The sequence below is a fragment of the Typopeltis vanoorti genome, chromosome 14 (assembly GCF_054136105.1).
Source record: "Typopeltis vanoorti isolate ZY-2024b chromosome 14, IOZ_Tvanoo_1.0, whole genome shotgun sequence".
NCBI lineage: Eukaryota > Metazoa > Arthropoda > Arachnida > Uropygi > Thelyphonidae > Typopeltis > Typopeltis vanoorti.
This window is the reverse complement of record NC_143562.1, coordinates 40,066,453-40,089,431: the sequence shown is the minus strand read 5'-3', so window position 1 is coordinate 40,089,431 and position 22,979 is coordinate 40,066,453. Positions and strand designations below refer to the sequence as shown.

Here is a 22,979-nt window from a genome sequence, read left to right as displayed (position 1 = left end):
ATAATAGGTAATCAATGCATTTCGTTGGATGAGTGTTTATTATATGTCAGAAAATTAGCTTTTCTTTTATGAAAATTCTAGTTTTTAAAGTGGTAACTATTTTGCTTATAACAGTGAAATTTTATGTATAAAGCACGTGTTGATGACAAATTCGTACATTGCCTTATTTTCTCCCCTTCAACATGAAATGACTTCTTGGAATGGTGTCAGCCAGGGTTCTTCCATCTGTGGTCTAACAGAACCATTTAGAGAATAGTGAAGTGGTTTTAGATTATCCATCAATATTAAGGGATATACAGAATCTGAAGACATGTCAGGGCTGCAATGTTTGTCAAGTAAGGTGAGCACACTAAATGTGCTGTGAAGAACTAGACAGAAAATTTTAGTAAGTTTTTTTTTTTTTTTTTTTGAAATAGACTGCATGCATATTCAAGTTTAATATCACTGATTCTACTAGTTTCAAAACAATTTTTTTTTATTAGTAACAGGTTATGTACAAGAATATCCGAACACAGAATTTACACTATTTACATTGTATGTACATAATATACAGTGAATATTACATTTTCAACTATCTACCAGCTCATAAAACACCTTTACAGTGCAAATAAGTTGGGCTGTTGCTTTAAGTCCAAAGTTAATCACTAAAACGTGACTAACTATCATTTATGTACATTACTGTTGTTTTGTCTTTTTAATAGAAGTCTTCATCACAATATATGGTACTACAGCAATCATCAAGTACTGTAACAGAACATTTAGAAGAAATGCCAGTGCATAGAAGACGATCATGTTTGGTTTAGGTAGGACAACCCTCTCAGACAGTTTAGCCAAACCAAGAGATAAAATGATAGCAGCAATCTTCATTTTTTGTGTAAATTTTAACTGGGTTGCTTGCTTGAAAAATCTAGAACTCAAACCAAGACCCATACCAAGAGTAAATCCACAGTAACGCATCATAGAAAAGAATGGAGTGGTATCCAAATGAATATATTCCTGCTTTGCACACCATTTCATGGCCCGATCTACCGACCACATTGGATTCATTCCTAAAGCTCGCAAGACAAAATATGTAGACATGGCACTGGCAAAGAGAGCAATGGTTGCTAGCACATAGTGTTTTAGCTTCAAGTCATTGATGTTTATTTTTTGCATGACAACTGCTACTCCACAACCTATAATTAAAAATTAGACCACATTAGAAAATTCTTATTTAAACACAGAAGGACAAGGAAGAAAAGAATTCACTTTAAAAAATTAAAATTACAAATACATCGTCCAAAATTATGAGCTAAATGAATGAAAAGTAACAACTAGTCATTGAAGACTTATTATAGTAGAAATGACACCATTTAGTTGGAAACAGTCAAGTTCATTTGCTCTCATATTATGATAGGAATTGAAAATTTTAAATAGTATAAATTCTTGAAGTTTTATAATCATTAACTTTCAACTAAGACTTAAGTTCATGTAAAGTGATAGTAGCATACTCCTCAAATCACCCTTACTATTATCTGCTTGATTCATTTACATTGATGTTAAATAGCAAAACATTTTTACTTTATATGAATTGCTATACTTATCTGATGTTATTCAACTGTGTGATATTACTTAGCTTGTGCTATGGTGATTGTTAGCAGGAGGATAAATCAAGTGGGAATTACATTAATGCATAGCCTCAGAAAAACAGTCTGCAAAAGGAATTTGAAGAGAAAGGTAAATAAGCAGTACAGGTACAGATAAGAGGAGTGATCAGTATGGTAAAGAAAGTAAAATCAGACTACAAGAAGAAATTAACTAAGTGAGCCAAAGGTAAATGGAAAGAGTTCTCTTAGCATGTAAGTAAAAGGAAGTTCGACCATGGAAGAATAATTGATGAATATTGATGGTAGGAAGGTGACGGAAGCAAATGAAATAATTGAATTGTCAAGTGATCACTTTGCATAAATGAAGTAGAAGTGCAGAGAAATATTACAAAACCTTGATATAAATACAGCCATGGAATATAACTAGTACCTTAACCAGGTTGTTTAGTTTGTCTCAAGCTCTGGTTGTGTTCCAAGGCAGCAGAAAGAGTGGTAAATAGTTCTGTTACATAAACGAACTGCAAGCTTGACTGATCAGCCTCGCAAGAGTGGCAGTTAGGTATTGAAGATATTTGGTACAGGCAAAGTTTAGGAATTGGAGGATAAGAACACACTATACAAGATTTTAGCAACTTTTGCTAAAGTGGTTAAAATAGCTCCAGGTAATCCTATTACCTGGTTAATGAAAAACACACACACTGATACATTAGTATATCTCTCTTTATAAGGCTTTGATACAACCCATCCTGACTGGGCACACAAGGATTTCTTGAAGATGAGAAGAGGATTCAGAGGTGGGTGGCCAATAGAAGAATGATGATTTGTGGGTTGCAGAAGAGGGATGGACATGATAGAGAAGTTACATAAAGGATTTTTATAGGAACTAGAGATCATCTGTGAAAATTGAGTAAAACAAACTAATTCACTGATTTGACAGCTATTCACACAATACCAGTCAAAGTATGACAGGCATCATATGAATGATAGCCAGTGTTTAGTAAAAATTTTAGTAGGGTTCCTATAATGAGCCTACAGACTCAAGATGCCTATACAGCAATAATAGTTAATGAAGAAGCCTTCAGTATGACATGAAGCTAAATTTCTTTTTGAACAAATTTAGCTTCATGTCTAATGTTTTCAATTATTATTAGATACAATATATATATACTAGGGGGTCCCCCCCCCCCCCCGAGTTGCAGGCTGGTTCTCCTTGAATTCCGATAACTCGAAGGGGAGGGCCTATGGTGCTCAACCTCCAAGTTGCGAACTGGAAGGCCAGTTCTCCTTGAATTCTGATGATTCAACACTCAGGGTAGCCCCTGAGTTTCAAAACATTTCAAATAACTTGACAAAAAAGCTTATTTTATATTATAGAGTAGATATACATAAAGGCCACTTTTGAAAATACAAAGCATATGATGTGGGGAACCAGTTTATTGAAACTGAATGACAGTTGTTGGTAGATGTATAAAAATAGAATTCTGTTCAGATATTTATGAATAAACTAAGTCAAAGTTGAGTCTGTCAGAAATTGATAAGATTATAATTAAGGTATAATCAACAGCCGTCAGTCATGTACATAGTTTTTAAAAAAAATCCAGGTGTGTTCCTTTTCCTAGAAGGTTTTTCACCTTATAAAATATCAAGGTCACTGACTCACAACATGAATAAATAGTTCTTACCAATCAACATTCCAAGGAGGCACTGGTGGGGGAAATGTGCAGCAATGTAGACACGAGAAAGACTGACAGTAACTAAGATCATCATGTAAATCATCCAGCACATTGAAGATAGCATGCTCTTACTGGGGAAAAAAAAAGTAGATAAAAATATGCATTTTAGATAATTATATTTTTAGAATATTAACTACAATACTAAAATGTAAATGAGGAGTAGCATTAACTAGCAAGTTTCAAAATCTATTATGTCCATTAAAGAATGTGAAGACTTCCTTAAAAATGTATAGGCTACATATAAGACTACTAAATATTCATCATTTAGAGAGAAGAAACAAAGATGAATTGTCAATCTATTAATGCTTTGATGCAGTTTCTTAAAATGTATGCTAAGATACCACTAACCAATAGCTAGGCTGATACATTTTAATCATGTGTATTAATATATTTTTCCCTACACTATAGAATAGCAAAACTAAATGTTCAAAGAATAACTGACAGCTGCTTTATGTGCTAGCACATAAAAGGGGTTATTAGAGAAAGCAACTATTGATCATGGTTGCTTTACTCATACTAACCACACCCCATCTTATACCACAAAATCTACTTCAATATTAGTTTGTTGTTTTCCTTTTACCTTGTAAAAGAAAAACAAATTAATATTACAGCATGGTAACTATTGAAAGTTTATTTTTCACTTGGTCAGACTATAATAAAGTTAGTTTAATCCTTTCTCCAAGTGTGTGCAAACAAAGTTTGCACCTGAAAGCATCTTCAGGACTGGGGTAAAGTGGTACAACACCAGGCAACTCCTTGCAAAGGTGGAGCAAGCTACCCACACTCCTATCTCAGTATCTCCAATAATGCAAAACATTTCCTTGAAGATATGTATAATGTTATGCATTAAGGGAAGGGCCACTACCCAGACTAGTTTCGACCTTAATAAAGGTTGTTGGTAGCTTGCTCCACCTTTGCAAGGAGTCGCCCGGTGTTGTACCACTTTACCCCAGTCCTGAAGATACTTTCAGGCGCAAACTTTGTTTGCACACACTTGGATAAAGGATTAAACTAAATTTATTATAGAATGGTAACTAAGCTTATGATTGTAAATCAAAGCAATAATTATACATTATCAATAGAAATAAATACCTTGTTTTCTGAGTTCCTGATTTCTGAAGGAATGCTTCAATCATCACATACCATAAAGCTGCTGACACCATGGCATGCCCTGAAGGACTCCCTGCAGAAAGGGACAAGAATTAACTTAGCAGTAAGGAGTAGACTATGTATATACACATACGCTAAACATGATCAAAGGTTGACCGCTATGTTACAAAATCAACTGCCTGCAATGCAATTTCTTCTGAACTATACAAAACTAGTTACTGAGTCATACCTTAGTAAATTTGTATTATTACACATCACATCTAAGGACTTGCTATGGGAGGGCACTCAATGCAAACCCTGTGTCCACAATTATACACACAGATGCTACCACCCAACAATAGCATTCTTTGCCTGTAAATTGTATGGGATGATGTATCCAATTATACATCCCATACCTCTATCTGGGATGAAAAACCACAGTTCCCAGGGGGTAAAAACTTGCTACTTCCATATGAGATCAGCAAAATCACCTTTAACTGAAGAAGTCCATATAAAGATTCCTCTCATCTCAATGAACTCAAAGATCAGAGTTCAATGAGAATTGGACTCTAATCTTTTACATGGAAACATGATGGGCACAATGTCCCATCATGTTTCCAATTACGTTACTGAGGCACTTTGATTTGACACCGATGTTTCTGAAATGACAACACACATTTAAATCTATTATTATTTGCTCAGCACATTCCTAAGTTGAATGATTTACTCAGTATCTTCTGTGTATACTCCTAGATTGCTGTAACATTGTCAAGTTTAAAAAAGAATTTGAAGTATATTCTTTGACATCTGCTATAGTCAGTAAAGCAAGTTAGATGCATAATCATATTTATTTAGCAAACTATTTCCAATTAGTGCCCACACTGTTTAGTGGTCATAATCCATATCTCAAATATATTGCTGTTTTTTTTTTTTGCAAGATCATACACCTACAAAGGCCATCCTTGCATGGTCTGTATAATTCTGAGAAAAGCAGTAGAGGGAACTTTCCTATAGGATACTAAGTTGTATGAATGATACATTACTGTAATGGATTTGATCTTTTCTATCCTTAAATAATACATAAATTTGTTGTCAAATCATCTCACTACTCCAACATATAAACCAATTGAATTATTCATTCAGGAAATGGTGGGTCATGAGGAAAATACAGCATCTTATATTTGAAACTATCCAGAATAATTACATAATTATCCTTTATCTTAAATATATGTCAGGCATTGATTCTGGAACATAAGGTTTAGATTTAATTTGTTTTTAATTGACTGCCTATTAACCATTAAAAGAAAGTGAAATATCTTAAAGTAGTATTTACCTTTATGTTAAAGAACCAGAAAAGGCTTCAAACTTGGTAATTATTATTCATAAAAAGAAGGGGAAGGGATTTCCCTCTTAAGCCAGTAAATAAAACTTCTTACAATGACAGCATACAAGCTTGCTCTACCTTGGAGTTAACTCAATATCTTACTACTAAACATGATATTGTTGACACATAAAACTTATTAGGTCTACAATATCATGTTTAGAAGTAGGGCGAGTATTCTGCAAGTATATCTTATGTATTTGCTGCATTAGACAGTTCGATAACTCAGAAGTGTTAATTCACATGAGCTTAAGTTTTTTATTTTGAAATTTTTCATGCTGCAAGCAGTACTTTAGCCACAAGATGCAAAGAATCTACTATATTTATGTAGCTTCTTGGATCTTCTAACACTGACACAGTTCAAATAAAAAACGTATATTAACTATTTTTGATTACTGCATTTTTTTTTTTAAGTTGTAGTAGCATATAACCAAGATTTTGCACTTTGTGTCAGGTGAGAACTCAGTCATCCCTGAGAAATATGGCTCATGTGGAACAGGCTACCATCTGTTTAGCACATTTTCAGTAATAAGTGACAAAGAAGATTCCCCCTCAACAAGTCTGAAATTCCTGGAGGAGCCTGCATAGTAATAACCAAAAGTAGCTTATGCTGAATACAGGTAACCTTAAAGTCACCATTATTATTATTATTCATTTATATATAAAAATAAAAACACCAATATATAAAAATAAAGCAATGTATGTGCTTTACCCTTTACAGTTATTAAAAAAAAAAAACTTAAATTCTATTTCTGCTAAATATTTATAGAAATCAAGCCAGAAGCCTTCACTGTCAATATTTTTAAATAACTTTGTTGTTAATTATACATATGCTTATACTTTTAATTTTTTTTTTTATATCAGCTACTTATATATCAATATGTATCAATTTCCTGTTGCTACTAACATACCTGGTCCTGTCTCACAGGTAAGAAAATATTGCTGAATGGCAGGAGTATTCACACCTGTACGATTGTATACTTGGGTTTCATGCACCCACCAGTAGGGACGTTCTCCATGCAGCATCCTGTAAAATAAAAAGTTCTTATTGAAAGGATCAAAATAGTAATAATATAAACAATTATGTAGTACTCTTGTGGTATTTGATACACTCCTTGAGAGTAAATAATTTATCATAGCAAGTTTTTTCCAAGAGATCAGAACATATCCTTGTTTTCATCCTTTATCTAAGAAGGGGCAAACAAAAGTTTGCACATGAAGTATCATCAATTTTACTACTTGGATAGAGAAGTAGTTGATTTCACATATATTTTTATTTGGTAAACCATGCAATGCAATGCAAATCATTAGAAGCCTCAAGAATGGGGTGAGGATAACCATATGAATTTCAATACTACTAAAACATTCCTGTATAATTTCAATAACACTCAGATATCAAAACATGAGATTTTTCTTTTTGGACTGACCTGCACCTCCAGCCTTTCCTTATACAAACATCTCAACTATAGCCACAAAAAATGTATTTTTCTGGCCAAGGCACTACTTTTCACTTAGACTACTAACACTGTATAAATCCCAAATTTGCCCAAACATGAAATACTCATACATTTAGAGTGGTATACCAAAATATTTCATTAGTATTGCTTGATTGATGCTGTTCAGCAGATGACAGTCAGATTTAATCGATGACCCCTTTCTCACAGATGTCAAGTTTTTGCCTTATGCCTCTTCTACAGGTGCTTTCATGGTCAATGCTCTGCAGAATTCACCAATATCATTTATTCACTTTCCCCCAAAATTGAAGTGTTGGGCAACAGTCATTTACTCTTCACCTCCAAATTTAATGAACTTCTCTCTCATCTATATTCCATTTTTATTACTCCACACTCAGCACTGATATGCCATGGGAAAAAAGCACATTTGAGGCTGTTTGGTGTGAGATACAATCTAGCAGAACAAAATATACAATTGGGTGCTGCTATAGACCGGGTGATGGAGTGGATGGTGGGAATAGTATGCATAAGCAAATAGAAGAAATGAATGGAAGGAGGGTAATTATTATGGGTGATTTCAATTATGGTAATATTGACTGGAAAGAGGAGAGGGCACATGGGAGGAAGGAATTGGATTTTATGCAGTTATTAAGGGACAACTATCTAAGGCAACATGTATTGGAAAATACCAGGGGGCAGAGAGTGCTGGACCTAGTAATTGCAACTGAGAATGTGGCTGTAACGAACATGACCTTGTTGCCACCAATTGGTGAGAGTGACCATAAGGTCATGACTTGGGAGGTGGCTAAAGGAGTCGAATTTACAATTAAGACAGGGTATATGTGGAATTACCGGGCTGGTAAGTATGACAAGCTTAGGTGTGTGCTTGGCTCAATGCCATGGCATGTAAAACTGCAAGGGCTGGATGTTGATGGTGCATGGGAGGTGGTCAAGAACTGTTTGCAGGAGGCAATGGTTGACTGTATACCAAGAGTCCGAATAATAAATCAGGTAGGGGTTAAATGGATGAATAACACTATTAAGCTTGAGCTGCAAAAAAAGAAACAATTGTGGAGGGAATTTAAGGAGAAGGGTGACCATCAGGTGCATGAACAGTATAAAGCTCAGGCCAGGATGGTAACAAGGGTGGTAAGAAAAGCAAAAGCAGATTACGAAAGGAAATTGGCCATGCAGGCTAAAGAGAATCCCAAACAGTTTTTTCAATATGTTGCAAGTAAAAGGAAAAATGCTCATGGTAGAATGATCTTAAAAAATGCTGAGGGTAGGGAGGTAACTGAATCAGTCGATGTTGTGGAATTACTGAGCGAGCACTTTGCAAGAGTATATCATCCAGGTGGTGGCTTTGCGGAAATGGAGGAACCAACAGCTTATACTGGAATTGTGATGAATGAGGTAGAGGTAACTAGTCTATTACAGAACCTCAATATCAATACATCTGTGGGATTGGATGGTATACCAGCTCGTGTCGTACGTGAAGCGGCCAAAGAATTGTCAGTGCCCTTGACCATTATGTTTAATTTGAGCCTCAGGACTGGGTCAGTCCCAAGGGGGTGGAAAGAGGGGAAAATAGTTCCACTGCACAAAGGTGGTTCCAAGGCTGCTGTTGAAAATTACCGGCCAATCAGCATAACAGGAATCATTATCAAGGTCTTAGAGAAAATAGTCAAGAGGAAAATACAAGATTGGATAGAAGAAAATGGGATACTGTATCAGGGACAGCATGGTTTTGTGAAGGGTAGGTCATGCCTCAGTAACTTGCTCACGTATTATAACACAGTGACGGCTGAACTGGATAAGGGTAATGGGTTTACAGTGATTCTGCTGGACCTTGCTAAGGCCTTTGACAGGATACCACATGGAATTCTAATCAGTAAATTGCAGCATATGGGAATGGACATAGGGTTGGTGAGATGGATAGGAGGGTGGTTGACGGAGAGATATCAGAGAGTGGTTTACTCAGGAGTAGAGTCCACAAGACGGCCTGTGACTAGTGGTGTACCACAAGGATCTGTTCTTGGACCACTGCTGTTTAATCTGTTCATAAATGATATAGGAAAGGATCTGAGAGGAACAGTTCATTTGTTTGCGGATGATGCGAAGTTGGGTAGGGCAATAGTGAATGCAGATGACGTCAAAATTTTGCAGGATGATTTGGATAGATTGGAGGTCTGGGCTAGGGAGAATGGATGTCAATTTAATGTGGCAAAATGTAAGGTTATGCATTTTGGGGTGAAAAGATGGGAGGCAGTTTACTGCATTGGTGGAACCGTGCTCCAGGAAATTGATGAGGCACGAGATTTAGGAGTGTTGGTGGATAAGGAATTGAAATTTAGGGGACACATTGCAAAAGTGGCCAAATCAGCTCATCAAATCACTTGGTTGCTGAAGAATACGTTGACAAGCAGAGACAAGCAGGTTATTGTTCCTCTGTATCGAGCCTTGATAAGACCTCATCTCGACTACTGTGCTCAGATTTGGTCACCTAGGTTTCTTCTTGATGGGGAGGAGGTGGAGAGGATCCAGAGGCGAGTGACCAAGATGATAGCAGGTCTGTGGAATGAACCGTATGAGAACAGGTTGAGGATTTGTGGGTTGCAAAAATTGGTTGATAGGCGGAGGAGGGGAGATATGATTGAGACATTCAAATTACTGAAGGGTTTCTATAAAATTAATTCAGAAGATATTTTTGAGAACAGGGCTGGTTGTGGGAGGACTAGGGGACATCCATGGAAACTGGGCAAAAGTGTGGTTAGTAAAGGTGTTAGAGCTGGGTTCTTTACTTTTAGAGTAGTGAATGAGTGGAATGCGCTCCCTGAGTCTGTGGTGGATGCTGTGACAGTGAATGAGTTTAAGGCGAGGTATGATAGATACTGTATGAATGTCGAATAGTTGTGATGAAAATGATTTGGGGCCTCCCTCGATGAGTCTAATGACTCCCTGGAGTTGCCCGTAATAATAATAATAATAGGTCTTGTGACTTTCTGTTTGTGGATCAAATAAAAATTTTCCACGTATCCCATAATACTGAGGGGATGTGAACACAACAGCCTCTATACAAGTATCCTATTTCATCATCATCACACTTTTCAAGGATTTAGGCCTAGAGTGGCCGCCTGTTTCGGCCTTAGAAGTCATCATTGAAGTATCCTAGTTGTGAAGATAATTCATGTTGCAAACTATGCTTGGGTCAAGATTTAAAGAGAAAATTTCTCATCTGCTATAATTACTATCCTTATTGCAAGCCTGAAGTGTTTGATTTTTAAAGCAGGATTTTTTAATTATTTAATTTTTAGTCTACCCACAGTATTGAATACTAATTATCATATTTTAAAAACTATCCAAAGGAAGTGCGACACACGAACAACGGATTTGAAATAAACTGTTTCTATATAATTAAGTTGCCTAGTCATAAAGATATTATTTCACATGTAAATTTGTTTGTTCATGCTTAGGTAAAGAATGAAAACAAGAATAATTTGTCTGGTATAATTTACTTGATTATCAACATAGTTGCTTGAATGTGGATAACATCCAATTTTAAGATGCTTACTAAAAGCAAAATATGAAGTATAAGTAAATTTAAATCAATGAAGATAAACTGATTTCTGTATTACAATGAAAGCATCTTGTTCTAATAATTAGAACAGAATGAATTTTATTTAGTTACTTTGTTTACTAAATTGCATTAGTTTGACTAAGACAATGGAACAAAAAGATGTACAATAATTATGTAACCACTTTCAAAAGATGTACAAAAACATATGATACTTTGAAAATGGTTTTGTACTAAAAATTTTTATATATTTTTATATGATATATATGTAATATATAAAATATATTATATATTTTTATATGATATTATGTAACAGAACATGTTTTTAAGGTTAAGAACAAGCAAATCACATTGCCGGCCTGGTTGGCTGAGTGGTTAGCATATCCTCTCTCCAGCCAAAAGGCTGCGGGTTTGAATCCCGCCGTGGGCATGGATGTTTGCAATTGTCTAGTGGTGGTGGGTGGTAGATGGCATTAGTATAGTTGCAGCTGTAGTTGGTGGATTGAGGTGGAAACAGTTGTAGAGCGGGTGCCCTCCCTCGATGAGTCGCATAATAATATAAAAATGCATACAGATTTAGTAACAGAATCAGATAAAAGCCTACTTCTCAGTAGAGTACACACTGAGAATTTTTCCCTGCTCAGAATTTCATCCATGTCTGTGAAAAGAGTAACATTTTCACTGACCTTAGCATCTTTCAACATGCTTTGATTGTACTTCTGAGATGGAGGAAGATATCTAAGCCTCTATAATACTGAAATTTGCATGACTAACAACTTCAGCAAACTGATATATATAGTTCATCATAGTAATTAGTTTATTATTATGCATAATTCAGGAATATATCAATTATATTTAAAAGTAATTCAAATATATATTTTCTACATTCTTTGTGTTGCCTCTAGAAGGATTTCAAGTTCCTGTTGAGAAAATTACTTTGCCTCAGAAGCAAAATTTTTTTAAAAAAAATTGATGATGTTACTATCCATAAAAGATTGAAAATCAATAGCAGTTCATGCTGTGGATTTGCTGAGTGTCAGATAATCTATAAATGTTACTCTAGGAACCAAAATATGGAGATAGGACACCTCTTCCATTGCCTTGAAACTTTCAACTTCACCATTAAACAGACAGCAATCTGATATGTAAGCTCTAGCAAATGGCAGATGTGATCTCAACTTCTTGACTGACAAAACCTAACCGGTATTGAGTACACGTTCTTCTAATACGATATATAACCTATTACGTGACAAACTTTTTTTTTTTTTTTGTGAATCCTACCCATGAAAAGCAAACTTACATTTAGTACTGCAAGTCAGCTAGGATCAGATATTCTAGTTTCCCCTATAGTCTCATACCAGCCAATGAAATTCATCTATCAGAGTTTCACAAATATCCATGTCAGTGAAATTATAAACCTGCAGCCTGATAGAGAGCAGATATATTATTAACTTAGCCAACTGCAATATTAACTTAGAAATGGACTGTTGTCATAGCAAGAGTTGTTGGTAGTAGTGACCAAGTTGGCGAGTGATATAAAAAATGCTCCCTACATTGATAGATTGAGAGCTTGTGGATTGCAGAGATTGGTTGATAGGCGAAGAAGAGGGGATATGATAGAAACATTCAAATTACTAAAAGGTTTTTATAGGATTGATGCAGGGGAAATGTTTCAGCTGTGTGAAAGTGATGGAAGAACAAGAGGTCATCTCTGGAAATTAAAGAAGAGTGTGGTTAACAAAGGTGTCAGAACAAGGTTTTTTGCCTGGAGGGTGGTGAATGAGTGGAATTCATTGCCTGACTTAGTTGTGAGCTCTTCGTCTGTAAATGAATTCAAGAAGAGATATGACAGATATTGTTTTGCTAGTTTGGGTCTCCCGCGATGAGTCTACTGACTCCATGGAGATACCCGTAATAATAATAATAATAATAATAATAATAATAATAGTTGCAAAATAAATCAACCACACACACACACACACACACACAGAGTAAAACTTTTGACAGTGAAAACTAGATCTTTGCTCTGATATAGTAAGTTCTCTACCACTGTCAACAACATTTAATATTGTAATAAGCTACTTGCTTCATCTTGAGATAGTTGACAACCTAGCTGAAGCCTGTGAAGCACAGTGAAATGCAAATATTTACCAGATCTAAGATCAGCAAACAGTTTATAGGAAGCCTGCTTTCAAAAGTTATTTGGAATGGCTTGAAAATAGCATTGTTTAAATGGTGAGCAAATTTCTGAACAAATGTGATAGAATCGAATCCCAAGTATGGCTATTAACAATTCAGCGAACAGTTAGCACATCAGGTTCATTGTGCTATGTTCATGGTTATATAGTCAGATCTAAAAACCTCTGAAACTACTTTTAACATTTCCTCACATTAAGAGCTTTCTCACTATCATTACTAAGAAAAACAGGAGCAGTGTTAACTGTATAAAAATAGATCAATGAGCAATGTCTGTGTAGATTAGCATAGTAATATTTTGTGTGCTTGGAGGTATGGGTATACATATGCAAAACGTTTTTTTTTTTTTTTTTTTTTTTTAAGCAATGTGGAGTAGGGCAAAATGTACAAGCAAATTAGAATTAATATTCCCATAACATTTAATAAACAAACATACCATTTTAACACCTGATTGGACCATTCAGCAATGATTGACACCCACATAACTTTCTTCCCAATACTCCAGTCAAGGGCAAACATCAATGGAGAATAAAACAGAAAAGCATATCTTGGGTCAAACACATTAGAAATCATGAAGAAGATATCCCTTTGCTGTTGAAACCTGTCAAAAATAAGAATTCATTAATTTTGAAGTCAAACTAATTTATTACACTTAATTATAAAAAACTTTTAGGAAGCAAATAATTGCTTCCTTTACAAGCCAATGAAATAATGCATGATATGAAGTTTCTTATAAAACTTAGTTTAAAATGTTATTGAAATTACACGAAATACAATTTCAAATCACTATTGCTTCTCTTTTAAAAATTATCATTCTATATAGATCATATAGCCAACTGACTTACCTGATCTACTTTATTATTAGCTCAGACACTGTGCAAGATAATTATATTTGCCCAGGTAGCTATATCATGAAATGTCAATGAAGTATTGACAAAACTAGTCACTTTATATTGAATATATAATTTAATAACCTAACTCTTCTTTTCATGGTTCTAAAATCATACAGCATTAACAGCATGAAATTCTATGTCAAGTCCCACTGCCCTTACAGATTCAGATCTTGCATTCTACAGTATGCAGTTTCATTCATTGTAGGAGAGACAACTACTTCAGATAAATCAATCAATATGGACTGTGTCAACAGCAAGTCTTCAAACTGTGGCCAAACATGATCTCATCCTCCAGCCAACATCACAATAGTAGTTCAGCTCCAATGTTACAAATTATCATATGGATTATTAGTAGTCTATGAACATACTACAGATATGCAAATTTACAATGTTTCATGACAACCAATAATACCATAATTATTCTTCATACTGCTGGCATGGTTGGACAACTGAATAGCATCTTTACTCTCTGAATAGCAGTGCGTGTGGCTTAGAGATCCACTGTGGCATTTAATTATCAAAAATATTTAGATGTAAACAAGTTTCATTACCTGGTGTGAAACTACCATTCTGATCTGGAAGGCTAAAGCGACTTGAAAGTTTTCTGCTTTGTAGCAGGATTCCTGGATTATATAACTCTTTACTCACCTATGATCCTAATGTCCCCTAGATTCAAAACCTTTTGTGGATGGGATTCACAGGCTGCATAATAGTTATCTGCCATTGTATAAACAGAAATCTTTATAGCACCCTTAGTGATAACTTATAAAGGAAGGCTGTCATTGCAGTTTTTCAATCTGTTGCAGTAATTAAATTTCATCATACTGTACAACATTTGTTGTAATAACTGTATCAATCAAATTACGAGGCAAAGCACCAAGCAGTGACCTCTGTCTCTGCTGTACTTTATTTCTTAATTATCTTACCAGTTGTTTCAACAGATCTAATGTGAATAAGTGAGACTGTGGATATTCAGGCCAACTTTAACATGGTAAAAGTTTAGTAATACAAAACATAAAAGCATTTCCATGCTTTACTTGTTTATAAGAGAAAAAAAAAAAAGGTTTAAATTGATAAATGCCATCACTTACCTCTGCTGCAGAGTCTCAATAGCCATTACACTAGTCTCATAAACTAAATCCATGCTGTCTGTTATAACCATGACCACTACCTGATAATTAGAAAACAAAAAGTTAGGCACACACAATATAAATAAATACAATTTAAAATGTGTAAACATGGAACATAAATATCACTAACTGATCATAATTCTATAACTTTCTTTCAAACAACTCTGCATTCAAACCAACGATTTCTCCCAACAACATTGCATATGGGTTAACTGGCGATGCAATTCTTTCCTGTTAAAGATGGAAAGGATTCTCAATAATGATGAGCTGCAGCATTATAATAATGATATCTGAAGAACTTCTTACTCTAAAAGATTTAGAAACACTAAATGTGTCAAGTCTCCAACTTTATGAGAAGCACTCTAAGCCAGAAGTACTGTTTGGTACAGTGCATGACACTATCCTTACCAGAACAGCTTATTCAGCAAATGCTAAAATTCTTAGGCTTGGTACCTACAACAGTTGTAGATGGCAATTTCCAAAATTCTCATCAATGGAATAAACTATTTCTATTTTCCAAATGAGCACTGCACACCAGTTCAGGATCGATGTGATGATATTCTTACATACCATGAATCTGTAATGCAAGTGTTTTCAAAGATCTTTTTCTAATCTTCATAAAATCTTTTAAAAATAGATAATTCAAAATGTCTTATCCTTCTCTTCCAACCATGTTATCCCAGTGACTTTGTAAATTCTCACAATTATCTTTTACTGCAGTTGCACCTATATCTAATTTTTAGTGGTTTTAACTTAATGCGAATAACTAGCGTAAAAATTATAGAACAATTGCCTTGATAAGTCACCTTGGTAAAGTGATGATGATCATATTGATTGAAAGATTGAGAACACAATTAGAAGCATACCTTGCAGATGAGCAAGCAGGATTTAGGAAGGATAGAACTACAATTCAACAGATTTTGACAATGAGGTTAATAGCAGAGAAAGCTAGGATAAACTTGCTTTATTGATTTTCAGAAAGCATTTGACAGTTTTGACCAGAAAGTGACATTAGCAGTTCTGGAATCCTATGGAATTGATAAAAAACTAATAGCTATATTAAAAGATGTTTATCAGAATGCAGTTGCAGCAGTTAGAATAGGTGATGATTTGGGGAAATGGTTTAAAACAAGCAGAGGTACTAGACAGGGAGACCCAATATCACCAAGCATTTTCATCGCACATTTAGAAAGAGCAATGGATAAAATGAAAGAAGATGCCAAAAGAATATCTGTACACAGAATGAGAATTAACAATCTGAGATTTGCAGGTGACATTGTTATTATTGAAGAAGACGAAAGAGAACTACAAAAAACACTGAAACTGTTAAATGAGGAAGGGAAGAGATTTGGACTTGTTATGAACTTGGAAAAAACAAAGACAATGGTATTCGGTGAGAAGAACATGAAACAGAAGATACAAGTGGATGGAACTGATATAGAAAATGTAGAACAATTCACATATTTGGGAAGTAAACTGACATATGACTTGGACTGTAAAAAAGAAATAAAGATCAGGATTGCAAAGGGAAGAACAAATCTGAAGGCCATGGATAACATCTGGAAAAGTAAAGTGATCGGTCTGCGAACAAAACTAAGAGTATTGGAAACATGCATCTTCAGCGGTGTACTGTACGGATCTGAAATGTGGGTAATAAATAAGGGATCAAGAAAAAGAATTTTGGCATTTGAAAGAACTTGTTACAGGAAGATTCTAAGAATAGGATGGGTACAGAAAATCACCAATGAAGAGCTCTATCAGAAGATACAACCAAAACAGAATCTAACGCAGAAGGTTATAAAACGGAAGCTGCAATTATTTGGACACATCTGTAGAATGAGTGAGGACCGGAAGATAAAGACATTTATGTTTGGTATTTTGGATGGATTAAACAGAAGAGGTAGACCATACAGAGAATGGATAGACGATATAAAAGACTTATGTGGGAATGGGTGTACAAAAACTGCGACACCGTGCACTGGACAAAGAAAGGTGGAAGAAGATAGTGAAACAGGCATCAGACATCAACGGGCAGTGAGCCCATGGTTTGTGATGATGATGAATAACTAGCCTATTTTATTTACTTCCTTCACATTGCGTTCATACGATTGCATATGAACAATGATGGATTACCCAGGCGCTCTGTTCAGTTTTCGGAATCCTTCAAGAGCATGACTTACTGAAATACGTCACCGTGCCACGGTTAATCCGGGCATTGACAATACCAAAATGCTACAACGCGGCAGCAGAGTGCGGATCGCAGTTTCCTCACTGGAAACAGTTTTTTTTTTTCCCAAAACAAAGTGATTATTTCAAGACAAAAGCATAACTACTGTACCCAAAATGACGAATGCATAGCAAAGCGGGCTCCGTAGCCTTCCCCACCAGGACACGTTGGCAACAGCATTTCAACAAAGGTATAACTACCATACCAAATAAAAAAACACAATTCGGAATATATCCAAGATAGCTTGTGTGGGGGGAAAAAATCGTGGTTATTATATTATGCCATGAATTGTGATATATAAAGATATATAAATAACAACGCATACAGCGTATGTATGTTTATATATGCTTCCTTTCTTTCTTCAAAAGTACTATGTGTGCGAACCAGCCGCGCACCACCAGAGGGGGGAGGAGCCCTTCTCCCCCCCCCCTCCAAAAAAAAAAAGAAAAAAGGGAAAAAAAATAGAAAATTTTCCAAAAATCTTTTACTAATTAAATTTTTTTTATTATTATTTATGTTGTGCCTTCTATATTTCTATACTACTCATGAATTAGAGATCATTGCAGATGCTCGGTCATAGTTCGTATGCGATGCGTAGTGTGTATTCTCAAATCGTCTACTCAACTCCCCCCCCCCCCAAGATTAAATCCTGAATGCGCTACTGGTGCGAACATTACAATGAGAGGCCAAGCGGAATGTGACCAATCTCAAGAGTTGCATTTCAATGTACAAATAAATATACAAACACTGGCTGTTGCATTTTCTACTACAGACCAATCAGTCATTTTGCAATACTTGGTGCAGAAAAATTCTAGCAAACTAGCACAGAATCAGAAATGAGTCTTTAAATACTAGCATTTTCCATTAGACCAGGTTGCGATTATGAAATAGCTAGCATCCTTGCACCGCTGTCTCACTGATGGATCAAGATGAGAACACACATATACACTGTTAAACAGCACAAAAAAAACTTTAATTATAATCCAGATTAAAAATTTGAAATAAATGATACTAGTAAAATAAAATCTGTTAAGAAATATTTAAGAAAACGTAATCCGTTAATTAATTTCAAATTAGTGAATCGAATTTCCCTCCCGAAATAATGCACTGAGAGACTGGGGGGAGGGTAAACACTTTAAACGATAAACTTTAAAGCACAACTAGCTTTGGAAAACTGCTGACAGAGCTGCAATTTAGAAAGAAAAGTTAAATATTGGTTATTTCTTCCCACTCTTTACTTCTTTCAAATAGCAACAAGCATATCCAAGTTGCAAACGAAGTGAGATACTAAGAAATGTGAAAGATATTAAAGTCCAATAAGAAATCATATAGACGAATAAACTTGCTTACCTATTTTATATGCTACTTAGAAGAAACTCTGTATGCTAATAGATTTTCGCCGAGAAGCTTCAAGTTGTGTGCTCTTAACCGTCTTCCCAATATTTATATACTCACACCTCATCCCCTCAGTTGTTTACTGATCCTATCCACTATAAGTGCACCGATAACCCTCTTGTAACGTGAACTGTTGCCGGGGCTTTTCACTCTTATCAAGTTTATTCAGCGTTGTATCAGTATGACCTCAAAGCGGTTGTAGGGGTGAGTACTTTCACGATGACGTTTTACTGGGTCATAACATTGATCTGACGCCGAAGTTACGTCACCTGATGTTTACGTGTCATTGTGAAGGCCTGGTGAGGGAGGTAATGTTCACGTGCTAACCGTTTAACTCCGGAAACAAAACAACAGGAGAGATAGTAAGCAAAGTGCGTCTTTGTATGGGATAGGAAAAGGCAATACCATGAAGAAACTGTTGCTGTATATTATCCTGTCACGTGAAAGTTTGATAATAAATTAAATTATTATTGCAGGCTGACTTATTAATTCACAATCATTAACAACCATGCTAAATTATATGCTTGGGTAAGAAACATTTACTCCATGACAACACAGTCGAACACAATTTTTGCTGACTTTTATATGAGACTTGTTTTTTACTAATTTGGGTGCGCTGATTTCAAATATCAAACCCATTTTTCTCTGTCACGTCAGGTTTTTCCTCTGTGGCATTTTCTTTTTGCTAATTTGTAAGTTTTTGATATTTTTAAGGAGGCAGTACTATTTAGAGGATCAAAAAAATTGATTTTTTAATATTATTTTCTGAAAGTATGTACTTTTAAAAATCTGTTCCTAACTTTTTATCAAGACATTCGAAAAATTCCCGAAGATATAGCCTATTATTCAAAGCGGTGCGCAGATCAGAATCGGAGCGCTCACCGCTCTCGCTTGTTAGTAAACGAATAAATGCGTAAGAACCTGCAACGGTACGTACTGGCGCTTTGAATGCGAGAGAGGCCAATAATTAGATACATAACTACTTAACAATATTCATTAAAAATTACAAGAATATTTATAAAAAAAAAATAACAATTTTACTTACACATGAGTTTCAGGGAATAAATTTTTGTTTGTAGCAATTTCTGCTGTGTGTTCTGTTTTGGCAATCCCTTTGAATACTCCAACAGTAGTCGGCCATCATGTGAGAATCCCATCTTCCTTGGTACCGATCTTCCATAGTTTTTGTCTTGACAAGCGAGAGCGGTGAGCGCTCCGATTCTGATCTGCGCACCGCTTTGAATAATAGGCTATATCTTCGGGAATTTTCGAATGTCTTGATAAAAAGTTAGGAACAGATTTTTAAAAGTACATACTTTTAGAAAATAATATTAAAAAATCGATTTTTTTGATGCTCTAAATAGTACTGCCTCCTAAAAACTATCAAAAACTTACAAATTAGCAAAAGGAAAATGCCAAAAAACCTGACGTGATAGAGAAAAATAGGTTTGATATTTGAAATCAGCGCACCCAAATTAGTAAAAAACAAGTGTCAGATCATAATCAGCAGAATTTTTTTTTTTTTTTTTTTTTTTTTTGTTGGCCAGTGTAATCAGCAAAAGAACTCTAAATTTAGTTTAAAAATGCTAAATTGTGTGTATGGCAGTGGTGACATCTTGTTTTATTTGCATTTCTCCTTTTTTTTTTTTTTTTTTATTAGTGTTATCCCGTAGGCCATGCTCCGTCTGTCTTGAAGGCAGACGGAGCATTAAATCCACAACCCGATCATAAAGGGAACGAACAAAAGAAAAAGCATAAATGTGAGATCATCACAGAAACTATGTTACCTTTATAACGAGTTCGTCTAGCCACCGTTGCTGTTTTGTGGAAGGAGAAATTCATGGAATATTAGACGGTCGCCTCTGATCGCATGGTATTCATTCCAAGGAAGTTTCGCGAAAACTGGTTTGCGGGAATAGGCAAACAAATCAATCAGTGCCTATTTTCTTTAACGAATCTGGACAAACTTAACGTCACCTTTTTTTTTTTAAATATTTATTGAATATGGAAACAATTGTATAAAAAAAAATATTGTAACGGAATAGAATTGTAAAAAAAAAAAAAAAAAGATAAGTGCATTAACCGAAAATGACAGTGCCATACTGGCAAAAATAATTAATATATACTGATCACCGAGATTAATCCAAAATTAAGATGGACGTGTAACTGAACATCTTTCAGATTCTTTTACCCCTCTCCCTCTTCATTTAGTTTCTAAAATTTGGATATTGTTTAAAATTACTGATATATACGCAATCTCGAAATCAATTGTCATTTCTATTAACTAATCATTTCGATTAACACAATTTTCCAGTAAAATCACATGGAGAAATTGTTCTATCAGCACTCATTCAGCTAGAATAAATTCAGACCACTTAGATATATATCTACTAGAATCCCAGTGTTATATTTTAAGAAAGCATTCGACAGTATAGATCAGAAAGTTGGATGGGCTGTACTCGAATCTCATGCAGCGAACAGAAACCTGATTTGTCTCGGACAACAAGAGGCACGAGACAAGGACACCTAATATCTACGAATATTTTCATCCTGTTTTCGGAAAGAAAAATAGATGTCATAAAGGATAATATAAGGAGAATTTCAGTTCAAGGTACATTCGGAAGGAGGAGGGTGAAAATCAGCAGCTGGAAGAAGTTAGAAACTTAACACACTGTCAAAAAGATAAGATCTCGGATAACAAAAGCAAACCTACGGGCAATAGACAAGATATGGAAAAGTAAATTAGTGAGCCTTCCTAAAGCTGAGTGCTAGAAACGCGTGCATATTCACAAGCGCTCAATATGGCTGTGAAACATGAGTAAAACGAATCTAATTGCAGAGAGAATCTAATGTAGAAAATAATTCGAAGGAAACAAACTTTTTGGACATATCTGAAGAATGATAACAGTAAAGAGATCAAAATCTTGCTCATGGCACAATGGATCATATAAACAGAAAAGGGCGATCAAGACGAGCGGGTAGTGATGTGTAGGAGTCAGTAGCGCAGTTAAGATTTAATCTTGGGGGGGGGGGGGGTGAGTAGACGATTTGAGAATACACTCTACACATCGCATACGACCTATGATTGAGCATCTGCAGTGATCGCCAATACATGATACCCGTGATCTCCTCTGACCCGGCTCGGGCAAACGAAGTAGCGCTCGGTCCGCCCGAGTTCACAGCGGCCGTGATTCCCACCTCATGTGGCCGCTAATTCATAAGTAGTAAAGAAATAGAAGACACAACATAAATAATAATTTTAAAAAATTTAATTAAGAAAAGATTTTTGGAAAATTTTCTAGTGTTTTTTCTGTTTGGGGGGGGAAGGTCCCCTTCCCCTTCCCTCCCTGGGTGCGCCACTGGTAGGAGTGGTGCGGAGAAAGAGTTTGCATGATTGGAGTCAACTGGCAATGGACAGAGAGAAATGCGAAACAAGGTTCAGACACCGGCTGGTAATGGACCCATGGACACCGATGATGAAAAATAAAAACGTAACAAGAGGACCAGATTTTTTTTAATTTTATTTTTATTGTTTGCTTGTAGGGTGGTGAACGTGTGGAATGCGTTGCTAAAGATTGTTGCGAGTGCTTCGTCTGCGAATCAGTTTAAGGAGAGTTATTGTGTGAATAATGGCTAATGTGTCAACACACATTAGCCATTATGATCTCCCGCGACGAGTCTTCCGACTCCGTTATAATGATAATTCAAAAACAATGCAAACTGTCGCGAACTTGAAAATTTTCACTCTATAACGTTCTTTCCAGAAAACGCACTGATAATTCGGTGGTGTGACAGTAAGTGGATTTTTTTTTTTTTTTTAAATGCAAGATGCCGCGAGAGGTCTAATGAAGGTAAACGTTACAACCCCCCCCCCCTCCACATAAACCTATTTAGTGGGTTAGCGAGTGTTAACATTTTCGTAAGTGGTGTCTATTTGAGTTTGATATTTTGATTTTGTGTGTGTTCAAATCCAAGTGTTTTAAAATTGCAATATCTGCGAATCGATGCTGATATTTTCTATTTTATTTAAAAAAATTTTAAAAAATGCTGATCGCGATCCACTAAATTGATTTCATGACCAGTTACGCCATTAGAATAGGTGCTGATTTTTTTTTTTTTTTCCTGGTAATAAAATGGCATTCTGGCTTAGTTCGAAAAAAAAAGTGTGCGCTCTGTAGTCCGTGATCCGTCTGCCTTGATTCAAATTAATCATGGCGAAATCTTCATAGAAAGCTGAATTTGTCTTCCTGAAAACAAAAAAAAACATAAAATAAATGGGAATAAAAAAAAAAAAGAAAGCGGAAAAATATATAAACTCATC

General features: G+C 35.4%; 1 protein-coding gene across 1 annotated transcript; it reads right to left on the bottom strand.

Annotated features, from left to right (window-relative positions):
• Positions 1 to 448: 448 nt before the first annotated feature.
• Positions 449 to 18,726, bottom strand: G6P (Glucose-6-Phosphatase). The gene is made up of 7 exons (XM_090403605.1): positions 18,614 to 18,726; positions 14,998 to 15,077; positions 13,450 to 13,614; positions 6,701 to 6,816; positions 4,412 to 4,502; positions 3,269 to 3,390; positions 449 to 1,175 (listed from the first exon to the last, which is right to left on the bottom strand). The coding sequence occupies exons 2-7, from the start codon at positions 15,066 to 15,068 to the stop codon at positions 676 to 678; spliced, it is 1,065 nt and encodes a 354-aa protein (XP_090259731.1). The 5' UTR covers positions 15,069 to 15,077; positions 18,614 to 18,726; the 3' UTR covers positions 449 to 675.
• Positions 18,727 to 22,979: the final 4,253 nt, after the last annotated feature.

Bases quoted from the DNA above. Each gene is read 5' to 3' on its own strand.
- G6P (XM_090403605.1), bottom strand. From the start codon at position 15,068: ATGGTTATAACAGACAGCATGGATTTAGTTTATGAGACTAGTGTAATG. The intron at 13,615-14,997 runs GTAAGTGATGGC...TATTTTTGACAG, and splicing joins ATTGAGACTCTGCAGCAGAG to GTTTCAACAGCAAAGGGATA. The intron at 1,176-3,268 runs GTAAGAACTATT...TTTTAATTATAG, and splicing joins CCTCCTTGGAATGTTGATTG to GTTGTGGAGTAGCAGTTGTC.